This window comes from Gloeophyllum trabeum (genome assembly GCF_000344685.1).
Source record: "Gloeophyllum trabeum ATCC 11539 unplaced genomic scaffold GLOTRscaffold_00001, whole genome shotgun sequence".
Classification (NCBI taxonomy): Eukaryota; Fungi; Basidiomycota; class Agaricomycetes; order Gloeophyllales; family Gloeophyllaceae; genus Gloeophyllum; species Gloeophyllum trabeum.
In genome coordinates this window covers 1,783,376-1,795,988 of record NW_006920410.1, presented here as the reverse complement: position 1 = coordinate 1,795,988, position 12,613 = coordinate 1,783,376, and the positions used below count along the sequence as shown (strand labels likewise).

The window sequence follows — 12,613 nt, the reverse complement described above, 5'->3', positions numbered from 1 at the left end:
CAACGCCTTCGAGACGGCATGAGTATTTCTATATACCCACGACCAGCTCGGCACCCCGGCCTGACCCCGGCTACCCTATTATTAGCGCTCCGAACTGTTCGTTCGCCTTCCCCTCACCGCACGACAGCGTCTCATTTTTAGAGCCTACAAAAATATCTTTGCAACACTCGTTCATAGGCCTGAGGTCTCGTAATATAGTACATCATGGAAAGCACGAACTCCAGCACGACTAGAAGCAATTCTCAGCCTCAGTCTCGGACGAAGACAGCGGCAGCGCCCATCCCTGTCCCGATGCACATGGACGTGACCAGAACCTGTCATGAAATTACCCTAGCAGGCGAGAAAAGGCCGAGATGTGGAACTTGCCTTGCCTTGCCTGCGATGCAGTTCATTCAAGCCCGTTGCGACTTGACGGGCACCTGTACAGCGTATACGATACCCAGGAACGTCGTCAGTGCCAACTACGATGATCACGAGAGGAAGTCACATATCCAAAGGATGTCCCAATGCGATTGCCCCTCCATTGACGTTGACTTTACCTATATCAAGTTCCAGCTTGCGAACGCAGTACACGTACATCGAGGCGAACGCTTCATTGATCTGTACGGGGTACTACGTCGAGAACCATCCTTCGAGTAGCGATAGACAGCACGCACCTCAAACAAGTCTACATCATCCTTGGTTATTCCTGCCCGCTCTAAGGCCATTGGGATGGCATATGTCGGTCCGATTCCCATCACACGTGGAGCAAGTCCTGCAGTATATGAGTCAGCTTGTGTATCACCGGGAAGATATACGAGACCATATTTAACTTACCTGCCACAGACGTCGTGACATGCTTGGCCAGGATTGGCAATCCAAGCTCTTCCGCTTTCCGCCTGGACATGAGCATGACGGCGGCAGCACCGTCTGTGATTTGGCTGGCATTGCCACCGGTAGTCTGAGAAGGCGGCCATTGCGGGAATGCCGGTTTAACCTTCCCGAGAGTTGCTTTCGTGGTGCCGTACCGGATACCGTCGTCTTTCGTTACTTGAACTTTTGTACGTCCGCCGGTGACAGGGTCCTTGGTAGGCACGTCGAATGGGACGATCTCCTTATCGAAATATCCTGCCTTCTGCGCGGCCTCAGCGCGCTGGAAAGATATAGCAGCGAACTCGTCCATCTCGTCCCGCGAAATCTTGAAATCACCGGCTACATTCTCGCTAGTCCAGCCCATGGGTTTTGTAGCGTCATTGGCTGCGGGATTGCTCATAATTTCTTCGTTCAGCGCCGGCGCTCCATTGTCGGGGCTAGCACAGTCGAGTGTACGGTGAAACTTGTGCGGTTGAAAATAGAATTGTGACGCACTTTGCGGACATGCTATCAACACCAACTGCTAAGCCAATGTCAATCTGTCCGGCCCTGATTTGGTTCGAGATGATGGTAACGGCCATTAATCCACTCGAACAGAAACGGTTGACTGTCTGCACAGGGACGGATTCCGGAATGCCGGCCGCTATGGCAGCAGTTCGAGCTTCATAGGTTGGAGAGGGTGAGAGGACGGTTCCAACGCAGATGTCGCCAATGAGGGACGGGTCGACCTTCGAGGTTGAGACAGCTTTCTGGGTCCAAGTAGGGCGTCAGGAGGTGACAAAACTTGGAGGAACTCATATCTCACCCTGAACATCTCAGTCAAGAGTTCATCGCTCCTGCGAAGACATGTCTAAGCATGTTATGAAGTCAGGACGTGAAACCAGACCCACTTGACATCCTTGAAGCCCCCCTTCCTGGCCTTACACAACGGCGAGCGGACAGCCATTGTAATGACAACATCGTCTGGACTCTTCCTCTCCAACGCAGCAACGCCCTTGGAAGAACCTGAGAGCTGCGATGCAAACTGTTTGACGCGTTCCATGTCTGCCTAGTGTATGTCAAGCTCAAGCTGGAGGGGGGTTGGGAGTGATAACCCTCGCGGACGCCCACGAGTGCGATTATAACTACGCAGGAAAGAATAGCCTAACATCGGGCAACACCTTCACCGAGTACCTGACGGACCATTTGTCTCGTGATGGACAGTGCAATCAAAGGAGTTCATGGTGTCCATTACGGCCAACCCATGTGATAGACGTGTCCGGGGCCCCAGATTGAGAGACTTGGCATTTCTAAAACACTGAGCTGAGCTCTTGCTGCAGCCTTTTTGAGGTATACTATTACAGTGCTTTGCATAAAAGTCCGGAAACTGCGTTTCGCGCGTTTCTGTTTGTCCCAGCCAAACAATACCTTATAGGGTAAGACCTGACCGAGGGCGCGACGGTCCTCGAGTCAGCCTATATCATCCTGGGACACAAATGCCCGTCTCAAGGCTGAATAACGTTCAGATCTGTATCTCTTCAGGATGTCGAGCACGCAGAGGTCAAAATCCCCCAAGAACGACCCTCATACATGGATGTCGAAGCGTCCCGCCAACCAGTCAACAGCCCGCGCTACGGTGATCGACTACCCCATATAGGTTTGTTTGGCTGGCACAAACAACATTTCGCGAATCGCGGTTTCCGGACTTTTATGCAAAGCACTGTAGTCCTGCGCCTGCACAACTATTGACAGAACTTGAGCACAATTGTCTGTGTGTTCTTCCAGACATTCGTCACCAGTCGGCATTCGTTATATGTAGGGAGCTGCGGAAATTTGAAGCATCTGTACTTCGACCATCTTGGCCGCCCTGGCTCTGTGTCTTCGAGTAGGACGCGCATCTAGCGTAAAACGATATCGAAAGCTTCCAACACTGGTCATTTCTCCAGGACGTACACAGACAATGTCTGTCACAGGCCCATCAGCCAATCGTGCCGCGGAAGAAGTGCCAGGCAGGTTCAGATTCATAGGTGCGCAGGATCCGAACATCTCCCTCATAGTCGAGGCATTCAGCATGCGTAGACATCGGTGGTACGAATTACGCCCGAAGATGAATATACGATATCTGAGGGACAATCCCATCACGCAGTGAATCTCACAGATCCAGTTTTCCGGGGCATGTACAGAGGAAAACGAAAGCACGATGGTTTGCGTCCCCGTCTACTATATTCTGCACTACATTATATCATTTCTATCAGACGACTTGTATGCGGTTCTCGAGCGATCTCGTGCTGCTGGTGTTAAATCCATGATCATCACAGGCGGGAGCCTCCATGAGTCAAGAGAAGCCCTGGAACTAGCCAAGCAACTAGGTGCGTATCCGACCAGCGATGCGTGCCTACTGCTTATATTTCCATAGGGCTATATGCTACGGTTGGATGCCACCCAACTCGCTCCAAAGAATTTGATACGTTTAAGGGTGGCCCGGACGCATACCTGAATGCACTAGATAAACTGATCGAAGATAATCTGAAGGGGAAGGGCAGGGTAGTGGCCGTTGGGGAGTGCGGCCTAGGTAAGTCTCAGGTGTTGTCGTAAGCACGCCCTTCTTGAGCCGTACTTCCTGCAGACTACGATCGGACTCACTTCGCGCCCGAAGAGGTTCAGAAGAAATATTTTCGTGAGGATATAGTCCTTAGCGTGATGAATCCTTCATAAAGGGACCAGGCGTACAGCTTTCCCTCGCAAAGAAACATCACCTGCCGCTGTTCCTGCATTCTCGTGCTGCCCACCCCGATTTCGTACAAATTCTCCGGGAGGAAGGGTTCGGCGATGACGGTGGAAGGCCCGTGGGTGCCAGAGGGGGGGTCGTCCATAGCTTCACTGGATCCGTAGCGGAGGCTGAAGAATATGTGAGCGTGAGATGTAGTTCTTACCCTATGTCTCCTCTCTGACTGGCTCAGATGTCAATGGGGTTTCACATAAGGTATTTGACAAGAGTGAACCTAAGTATCCTATTTGTCGACCGCCCCTCTAGTGTCAACGGCTGTTCTTTGAAGACGGAAGATAATCTTATTGCTTGCAAGGCTATTCGACCCGACAAGATCATGGTCGAGACAGGCAAGGCGAATCGCTAATTCTGACACCTGTGCTATCTCACGAAAAGCTGTAGATGCGCCATGGTGTTCTATGACGTCCACTCATGCGTCGAAGAAGCACCTAGATGCGTTACCAACCGAGTTGCGGGGCCTCTACTTTTCCAGCGCCGTACAGCCAGAGAAATTCGTCCAGGGGAAATCAGTGAAAGGCAGAAATGAGCCTGCTGCTATAGGCGGGGTCGCCTGGGTCGTCAGCCGGCTCAATGAAGGTACCGACTTCGAGGCAGTCGCCGAGAAGGCGTGGAGAAATACCATTCAGTTGTTTGGTTTAGAGGAGTTATGTGACACCCAAATCTAAGATTCGGGACGTTGTGGTGGACAGCAGACAGACTGTAACTCATGATATGTACACACCTGCCTGGTACTTAGTGCCATTGGAGAGCCTGCTTCCAGAATCCGCGGGATCTTGATCTCCGAGTCCGCGACAACACGGATCAACTGCACTGCATCGCATTCGGGCCCGGGGACGATGTTGTCTTCCAGCAATCGGCGAAACGATAGAGAACTTTCAGAAGGGCTGCTCAATTCTTAACTACCTCCCGTCGTTCGTTCGTTCGTTCAATCCGTCGTGCTAAAAATAATGAGAAAGAAGAGATGGCCGAGCCACGCCGGTGGCAAGCTGACATGGACGTGGTCTCGAATCATCAGCCATCACTTCTTTCTCGCTCTTTTGGGCGCGATTGAACGAACGACGGCTTGAACGACGGGAGCCAGTTGAGAATTGAGCAGCCCTAGAATTTTTCGCGCAGGCAGCCGAGCCCGGAAAGGTAATTATACCCACTCGGGTCCACAGTGCACCACGACTCACCACTCTTGTTTTGATCATTAGCGGAGCAAAATTGGTGATACCCTACTCCAATAAGTAAGCCGTGGAGCGGCTGCTGAGTGCGGAAAATCTCAAACTTCTCTATCGTTTCGCCGATTGCTGTCAACGATAATCTGTCACGACAAGCCTGAGGCTCGTGCGGGTGATGAGCTCGGACGCGCTCGTAGACTCAACTCCTAAGAGGCACACAGCGTACCTTGTGTTGAGTGCTGTTGGTATAGGATGGTATCTAGTTTTATGGTCGCTGGGATTGCTAGGTTGTAGGACCGCGTACGTTCGACGCTCCACCTCTCACGCGGCCCAGCTAAAGTGATTGCATTATCTAGGAGGCGACGATATAGGCTTCGCCCTCGTTCGCCGCTCGCGTCAGCACCCGCCGCATCCGTACCTGGTGTGTCCATTTTGCGACCCCTGAAGGGTCTCGATACGAACCTGTACGAGAACTTGGAATCCACTTTCACTCAAGAATATCCCAACTACGAAATCATTCTGTCCGTAGCAGATGAACATGACCAAGCGCTGCCTGTGGTGAGGGACCTGTTGGCCAAGTATCCGAACAGGAATGCCAGGGTGATCGTAGGTTCGTGAGATTGTCTACTACGTTGCTGGAGTAGACATGACCAGATTGTTCCATAGGTGAAGAAGTTGTTGGCGTCAACCCGAAAGTCAACAATCTCATACGACCATACCGTCAAGCAGCTAATGATATACTTTGGGTACTGGACTCAAACATAATGGTAGCTCCGGGCACACTGGCCCGATCCGTGGACGCCCTCATTGGACCCCCCTCTTCCTCCTCCATATCGCCCCCAAGTCGACGAATCGGTCTTGTACATCACGTACCGTTCGCCTTCGCTACCGAGCCGGCCCTTGGTGCGAGACTGGAGGAGGCCTTCCTAAACACGAATCACGCGAAGATGTACTTGGCGATTAACACGGTTGCAGTCGACTCTTGCGTCGTCGGAAAGTCAAACTTGTACCGCCGATCTGATGTCGAGCGTGTCAACGGATCCCTGAAGCCAATCTCTCCCTCTCTATCCGCCGACGGAGATGCTGACCCTTCGGAGGATCGTGGACTTGCAGCGTTCGGTCGTTTCCTGGCCGAGGATAATATGATAGCCAGCGCTCTATGGCACGAATTAGATGTCAGACACGACTTGTCTTGTGACGTCGCTCGTAACGCCATCGGGAGAATGTCCCTTTCTGATTACGTTTGGCGGCGAGTGCGTTGGATCCGAGTCCGCAAGCATATGGTCTTAGCTGCGACCCTTATTGAACCTTTTACGGAGTCGGTCGTCGTCGGTCTACTCACCTCTACCAGCCTTCACTACCTTTTCCACGTCCCAAGGTGGCTATTTCTCGGCTGTCATTTCGCTACATGGTTGGCCGTGGATCTGGACGTGTATGCATCCCTAGCGGGCCATCCAGTCCCGGATTCGTCAAGATGGACATTCGTGGGTGCCTGGCTGATGCGGGAGGTATTAGCGCTACCTATATGGACGCTGGGTATGCTAGGAAATGAAGTTGATTGGAGAGGGCGAAGATATCGTGTGTTGCAGAACGGGGCAGTGGAACACGCCCAAGGTAGTGAAGGGCGTTTTAGTTGGATTCCTTGGTTTGGTAAAAGCAATGAAGCTCGAGGCTATCATCCACTGAGCGCCGTGGACGCACAATAATTGTAAATACATGTACTAATACATGGGTCGGATGATCTGATTCTTAGTAGTCCGTTAGGGTCCTGCGATGCTTCAAGCTTCAAGACCCGCCTTCGAAGTTCACCTCCACATATGATCGGCTAAAAATAGCAACCATATAGGAGGCACGTGGAATAGAACTGAGGACAGTGCACTGTACACAAGTGTACACAGTACAGTAGTCCTGAAGCTGGTACTTACCTCCCATGGCCGACAATGATGTCGTACGCGAGAGGATCATATCATCGGTCTTTGCTAGGCGAAATGCTGCCGGTACTGGCCCAGAAGAGACCTACGTCGGTCATCTAAGGGTCCTGGAGGATGCTGAGGATGGATCGAGGAAGCCAAGATACATCATTCTCTCGCGTATGTCCCGTAACCTCGCATACCCGCTGAGCCCAGTATCGATTTAGTCTGTGCAGAGGCAAGCAATGGGACTGGCTTTATACACAAGTCAAAGCTAAATACCAATGGGTCGTTCTCGGTGGGGAAGACATGGAAAGTTGCAGAGCTACGGGCCATCGAAGTCCTGAGCGTACGTGCTAAGCACATTTTTTGCCTCTGTGGTACGAACCTTGATTCTGGCCACACGTAGCCGTCCGCTTTCAACATCACTTTGGCCAGGACATACCGTTGGGAAACTGAGAATGCAAACGACCAAGCTAACTTCCTGGCAGCCTTGGTCAGGCTTTTCCGTGCCGTGACAGCAGGTTCTGCACCGTTAGACCTTATAGGCTTGAGTGATCTTGATGTTCCATGTATGTCTAACAGTCCTAACCCGAATATATGGCCATTCTGAGACACTCTGCGCAGCCAGTGGAAGGCAGCCCGTGAGGAGTGACTACATGCGAAGCAATCGAAGCCCTACGCCGACGAATGCCAATGGTCCCTTCGCGCCTACACCGAGCCGTAGGGCGCTGAATTCCCGCTCTGCATCAGGCTCGCAAGACATAGTCGACCCAGTGCCCCGCATCGGTTCACCAGAGTCTCGGTCCCAGTCGCGAGCCCGTCGCCCATCACCCCTGCCGTCACGAGCAGCAACTCCCGACAACACGCCTGGTCTTCCAATGTCCCCCAATCGAGGGATGCCGTCGTCACCACCTCGTTCACAAACACCGAATAGCATGCGATCCAGAACGCGAAGGCCGTCCAACGCCACGAGAACGTCTGATTCAACAGTAACCCAACTTCCATCCATTAGTCTTCCAACGACACAGACTTCCCTTCGATCTCAAATGAGCAAGCCGTTTATGAAGACTGCAAGTGATAGCAACCCAGATCTCAGATTTTTGTCGTCGCGACCATCCCTGGAAGTTCCTTCATCTACATCCTCCTCATTGAATCCTCCTTCACCCGTGTCCTCATACGGAGGTAATATAGAAGCTTCATCCCTGACTGCCGGGTCTACACCGACATTTAGTCGCTCGCGACAGCCCTCTTCTCGCGGGCACAGTCCGATGCCATCCGAACAGAATGGTCAACAGCAGCAGCGCCGTGACCACAATGCGCGAATATCCTTCTTCGACCCGGCCAACCAGGCAGCTCTGGACCGATTATTGTCGGCAGGCGATGCATTACCTGCAGCTTCGCCGTCTCCGCAAGACGGCGTTGCTGATGTCCCCGCGCCACAAGGCGAAGAGGAGACAGCAGAGGCCACCATGGCTAATGTTGAAGAGATGCTCGAGGGCTATGAGTGGGCTAGCGAAGATATCATGGGAAGGCAGAGAGTGAGAAGTGCAGCAGACCAGATAGAGGCCAAGTTATTGAGCGAGTTAACGGCGTTGGAAAATGTCTGTTCTCGATTGATGTCATTTTGGTGGCTCTGCTAATTCTCCCATGTAGGCCAATATTCACTCCTTTATTGAGTCTGATGATAGGGTTGCCGTCGTAATCAAGTATCTCGAGGAAGCTATTGCGGAGCTGGATAGCATGGACACCCTTGTTTCCTCCTACAAGATCCATCTTAATGTATGTTCCTTTTTGAGGTTGACATCGAGGCCTCTCTTCAACTTCCGATATGCTCTAGACCGTCAGCGACGACATCTCCTTCATCCAATCCCAGAATAGAGGTCTTCAGGTTCAAACACAGAACCAGAGGGCCTTATTAGGCGAACTCGAACAACTTTTGGTGACGTAAATTGATACAGACTTCGATTGTATGCCGCTGATCCTTGTACTTGCAGCAAACGGTCCACGTGGACCCAGATTCTCTTATTACCCTCACTCAAGGATCGCTAGAGAAATCAGACAGCATTCAGAGACTAGAAGAAGCTGCTACTGACTTGTACAAGGCTCTACAGGCCGGAAGGGATACCGGTTAGCGTGCTCGTTGTGTCATAGGATTCCAGGGCACTAATGAAACGGATTGATCTTTCAGATATGGCCGCCACTATGGAGCGACTTGACGAGTACAGAACTCATAACGGCCAGTTCTGCAAGCGACTCTTCGATTACTTGTCCATCATGTTTATCGCTCAGGCGAGTGTTTCCTCTGATGAGTCCTACTGGCTGTCTTTGCTCACTTGTCTTCGTAGTCCAAAATGCTGCTTGGTGATACTGACGGCATCTCCAAAAGTAGTAACCGAGGAAGGGGCCGGCCTACTATTGTAAATCATCAAGAGATGGAAACATATCTAGGTCGATACTCGGGCCTGATCCTCTACCTGAAAGAAATGGATGAAAGCACGTACGCCAAATTATGTGCGGTAAGGAGGCCATGTACTACCGGCTTGTATGCCGCATATATTGACTAAAAGTACTAGACCTACTTCTCGGCTTCGAGTGATTTGCATAGCAAACAGGTCAGGGCTTGCTTACAGGCTTATCAGAATATGGTTAAGAAGGCGGCAGAAGAAGAGCAGGATCAAAGTCAGTCGCTTGAGGTATTCGTGGTGCTATGTGCTGATCGGGGAAGTGACAGCCTTCGGTGGAGTCACACCAATTGCAGGTGGATTCCGAGCGGGGACGGGTATGCGCCGTGCCGGCACAATTGTCCGTTCCCCATTAGAGAACAGAAGGGACAAGGATAAGCCTGTAGAATCTGACATGCGTGCTTCTGAGGTGTGAATAATCTTCACGTTCCAATCGCACTACTAATGCCCATCTGCAGGCCTTTGGGCAAGTACTAGAACAGATCGCTCCTCAGATCTACCGCGAAGAGGACTTCATCGCTGATTTTCTGCAAATCAACGATGCCGCGCTCACGTTTGCGGACTACATGGGCTTAGAGAACTACTTCAGGAGGCAGGCAGCGCGGTACGCCGGGTTAAGTCAACCGACCATGAAGCTTGTGCGAGGAGCACTAGACCTCATATTTGGGTTCCTGCCTACCGAATTAAAGACATGGATTGACACCGCTCTGGCTAAGGATAATATGTAAGGCTGTTTGGTCCTGGATATGCAGGTTGATAATTCTTCACTGTATAGGCAAATTATTGGTATCATTGCGTGTCTGGAGCGCTTCCAGGCAGACGCGGAGGAGCGTGGTAACGCATTCCTACTAAACTTATTGGAGAAGCAGCACACACGACTCAAGGGGCTTTTCGACCGTCATGTGGTAATGGCTTCGTTTATCTGTACCTGCGATTGGGCACTCACTCCGCTCTAAGAATGAACAAATTAAGGCGGTGGAGGAAACAAAGATCAACAGCAAGAAACGTCGGGGAGTTGTTCCCTTCATCAAGTACTTCCCGGTCTACGTGGGACGTGTGGAGAATCAGCTTATTGGAGCAGACGCTCTCGAGATCAGGGGCAACGTTGACCTGGCGTATGAGAAGATTGTGCAGGTCATGTTCGATTCCTTGAAACAGATGGCTAAAATGGAAGGAGAAGGAGAAGACAAAGGGCAACTCAACTACCATGTCATATTGATCGGTATGATTCGTCCAACCGTATCGCATGTAGGCGCTAATAGCTTCCCAGAGAACATGCATCATTTCGTAGCTGAAATGGGTCAACTTGAAATTGGCTCTGTCGCCTCTTTCCTGAAGCGAGCGGAATCCATCTACGACGAAAACCTGAACGCTTACGTTAGAATGATTCTGAGACGGCCTCTCGCAAAGATCATCGTAAGCTGCACGAAAAGTCCGAATTCGCGATGATCCTCAATAAATTGCCACGCAGGACTACTTTGAAGGGATCGAACGGCTGCTTCAAACGACTGCTCCTACAGAGGTCTCCAACAATAGCAGCTACAACAAGTCCGCCCTCAAGAAAGTTGTAAAGGACTATAATGCCAAGGATATGCGCAAGCACATAGATGCTCTTTACAGCCGCGTCGAGAAGCACTTTACGGAGGCTTCAGAGAAGGCGACGACTGAGAAGAGCACAGGCATCGCCCCTGGCACTGTTATGGTCGGCGTGTGGAAGGCATGCGAAGAGGAGGTTTTGCGACTAACGGAGGCGTTCTCCAAGCGGATAGCACAGTGTTACGCGGACAGTGGCGTCACACTTGAATACTCAGCCGCGGATGTAGAGACAGCATTCCGACGTCACAGAGTGGGTAGCTAGGTGCAGCTTCACATTTGTGTATATCGTCATTGTTTTATGTACTTCTACGCACGGGTGTGTACTGGCAGGATCTGGGTAGCGCTTACGCTACGGATATACCAATGGAGTGTGTCTTCCCCTTTCAAGTTCGAGCGGGACGGGTTTCCAACGGGGCGTCAACTTTTACTTCTGGAGTTGCAGGGGCCCGCGGAGGAGTGCCTGGCATTGCCGCGGCAGCGGCAGGCTCCGCAGAACGCCCGTTTGCTTGGCTTGCTCCCGGTGCTTGACCTGCGCTCCGTTGAAGTGCTCCCATGATAGTTGGACCGAACGTATTCCAAAGCGCCCCGACTGATGCGAGTGGATTCGCGGGGGGTGCGACTCCGTTCTGTTCACCTGCGGGTTTCTGATCCACGGCGGGAGTCTTACTGAGGATGCTCCAAAGAAGTTCCCATAAGGCGGAAAAGCGCTTCTTGAGGAAGGCAAGGGTGTTGGTTTTGGCAGCCTCGATGCCAGCATCTATGTCGGTTTCCTTCGCAGTGAACAACGGTTCAACGTATGTCTTGTACACGTAAGTGGATCCCTGAAAGCAGAAAGCAGAAGGTCAGATGGAATCATGCTCATAGGTTTACTTGCACAGACCTGAGTCTGCGGCAGCGATAAGAAGAGCAGGAACAGCATCTTAATTTCCCAGTAGAAGGGGAACCTGAAGCAATCATTGAGTGGCGTTCCTTTCCACTGAGCAGTTTTCGCATTTACCAGCTGACCAGCCACTCGGCCGCATACTCAACGGTAGTAAACGCGCCGATTACAGACCAGTACATGGCCCATCTTTCCAAGTCCGGCTCGGAAAGTGGGCGATGAGCGAGCGCCTTGAATGTCGAGTAACAAGGCAAGAAGAAGGCGAACCAAGCACTGCAAGTCATGGAGCTCAATATGGGATAGCCTGACAAAAGGTACTTGATAGACAGACCTTATGACATGGCACACGACGAACATCATCTTCGCCACGAACCTTGGATCGAAAAGACTATGGGTACTACGGTTGCTTCGCCACTGCTGTGAAAGCAAACTCTGTAAATAACAACTAAGCCGTAAGTTGAAAGGGTTGCAACATAAAGGCCACCGGACCTCTATTCCAGGCTGGGACGTGGTTACTCGTCAAGATCTCTGAGCACCGTCACAGCATCGCCATAACCAAGAAATATGTTCCTGAATCCGCAGAAGCAGATCCCATCGGGCTATCAGTATCGCCTCGGTTCCGACGGCTTTATTTGTCCTGTGACACCGACAGACCTTGTCCTCATCTGCTACGCGTTGGCTTCGCGGATGGTACAAATGGAGTCGATCATCGTTCGTTGGTGTTGATTCATTCGTTATGCTTATGAAGTTACCAAAGGCCGAGGGATGCGCTGGGGTCTTTCCATTTGCGATTTGCCACCATGCGGAACGATCAGCCGCACGATTGATGTGCTACATGTGCTAGTAATTAAATGTAAACCATACCGTGACATATACGCAGGCCGCAGGGACATAAATTGCGAGGAAAATCGAAGGCCGACACATCTTGAAGCTGCCTGCAGTATCGCTCAGCCTTGAAGTAGATAACTTCCACGGTTGAC

General features: G+C 51.5%; 5 protein-coding genes across 5 annotated transcripts; 3 read left to right on the top strand and 2 right to left on the bottom strand.

Annotated features, from left to right (window-relative positions):
- Positions 1-157: 157 nt before the first annotated feature.
- Positions 158-2,165, bottom strand: GLOTRDRAFT_108985 (3-ketoacyl-CoA thiolase). Its single transcript, XM_007862717.1, has 7 exons — positions 1,743-2,165; positions 1,658-1,688; positions 1,348-1,601; positions 817-1,289; positions 657-754; positions 492-600; positions 158-428 (listed from the first exon to the last, which is right to left on the bottom strand). The coding sequence occupies exons 1-7, from the start codon at positions 1,892-1,894 to the stop codon at positions 331-333; spliced, it is 1,215 nt and encodes a 404-aa protein (XP_007860908.1). The 5' UTR covers positions 1,895-2,165; the 3' UTR covers positions 158-330.
- Positions 2,166-2,563: 398 nt separating this feature from the next.
- On the top strand, positions 2,564-4,174 carry GLOTRDRAFT_135182 (Mg-dependent DNase; the record flags this gene model as incomplete). The annotated part of the gene is made up of 11 exons (XM_007862716.1): positions 2,564-2,716; positions 2,778-2,858; positions 2,911-2,919; positions 2,978-3,034; positions 3,087-3,200; positions 3,248-3,403; positions 3,458-3,508; positions 3,556-3,740; positions 3,792-3,814; positions 3,866-3,948; positions 4,001-4,174. Coding segments are annotated over exons 2-11 (918 nt in total), but the record flags the coding sequence as incomplete, so codon positions are not given.
- A 719-nt stretch (positions 4,175-4,893) lies between these two features.
- On the top strand, positions 4,894-6,522 carry GLOTRDRAFT_108983 (uncharacterized protein). Its single transcript, XM_007862715.1, has 3 exons — positions 4,894-5,082; positions 5,139-5,392; positions 5,449-6,522. The coding sequence occupies exons 1-3, from the start codon at positions 4,958-4,960 to the stop codon at positions 6,486-6,488; spliced, it is 1,419 nt and encodes a 472-aa protein (XP_007860906.1). The 5' UTR covers positions 4,894-4,957; the 3' UTR covers positions 6,489-6,522.
- A 190-nt stretch (positions 6,523-6,712) lies between these two features.
- On the top strand, positions 6,713-11,084 carry GLOTRDRAFT_113120 (uncharacterized protein; the record flags this gene model as incomplete). The annotated part of the gene is made up of 16 exons (XM_007862714.1): positions 6,713-6,872; positions 6,929-7,041; positions 7,102-7,257; positions 8,045-8,296; positions 8,349-8,474; positions 8,533-8,634; positions 8,690-8,822; positions 8,884-8,984; positions 9,041-9,211; positions 9,269-9,374; positions 9,454-9,566; positions 9,616-9,881; positions 9,933-10,062; positions 10,115-10,379; positions 10,428-10,573; positions 10,629-11,084. 16 exons carry the CDS (start codon positions 6,713-6,715, stop codon positions 11,013-11,015), a joined length of 2,727 nt encoding a protein of 908 aa, XP_007860905.1. The 3' UTR covers positions 11,016-11,084.
- GLOTRDRAFT_52736 (uncharacterized protein) lies at positions 11,067-11,815 on the bottom strand (the record flags this gene model as incomplete). The annotated part of the gene is made up of 3 exons (XM_007862170.1): positions 11,067-11,574; positions 11,634-11,697; positions 11,751-11,815. 3 exons carry the CDS (start codon positions 11,813-11,815, stop codon positions 11,137-11,139), a joined length of 567 nt encoding a protein of 188 aa, XP_007860361.1. The 3' UTR covers positions 11,067-11,136.
- Between the last annotated feature and the right edge of the window lie 798 nt (positions 11,816-12,613).

Bases quoted from the DNA above. Each gene is read 5' to 3' on its own strand.
- GLOTRDRAFT_108985 (XM_007862717.1), bottom strand. From the start codon at position 1,894: ATGGAACGCGTCAAACAGTTTGCATCGCAGCTCTCAGGTTCTTCCAAG. The intron at 1,689-1,742 runs GTGGGTCTGGTT...ATGTCTTCGCAG, and splicing joins GGGGGCTTCAAGGATGTCAA to GAGCGATGAACTCTTGACTG. The intron at 601-656 runs GTGCGTGCTGTC...TACCCCGTACAG, and splicing joins ATGATGTAGACTTGTTTGAG to ATCAATGAAGCGTTCGCCTC.
- GLOTRDRAFT_108983 (XM_007862715.1), top strand. From the start codon at position 4,958: ATGAGCTCGGACGCGCTCGTAGACTCAACTCCTAAGAGGCACACAGCG. The intron at 5,083-5,138 runs GTACGTTCGACG...TGCATTATCTAG, and splicing joins TTGCTAGGTTGTAGGACCGC to GAGGCGACGATATAGGCTTC. The intron at 5,393-5,448 runs GTTCGTGAGATT...ATTGTTCCATAG, and splicing joins GAATGCCAGGGTGATCGTAG to GTGAAGAAGTTGTTGGCGTC.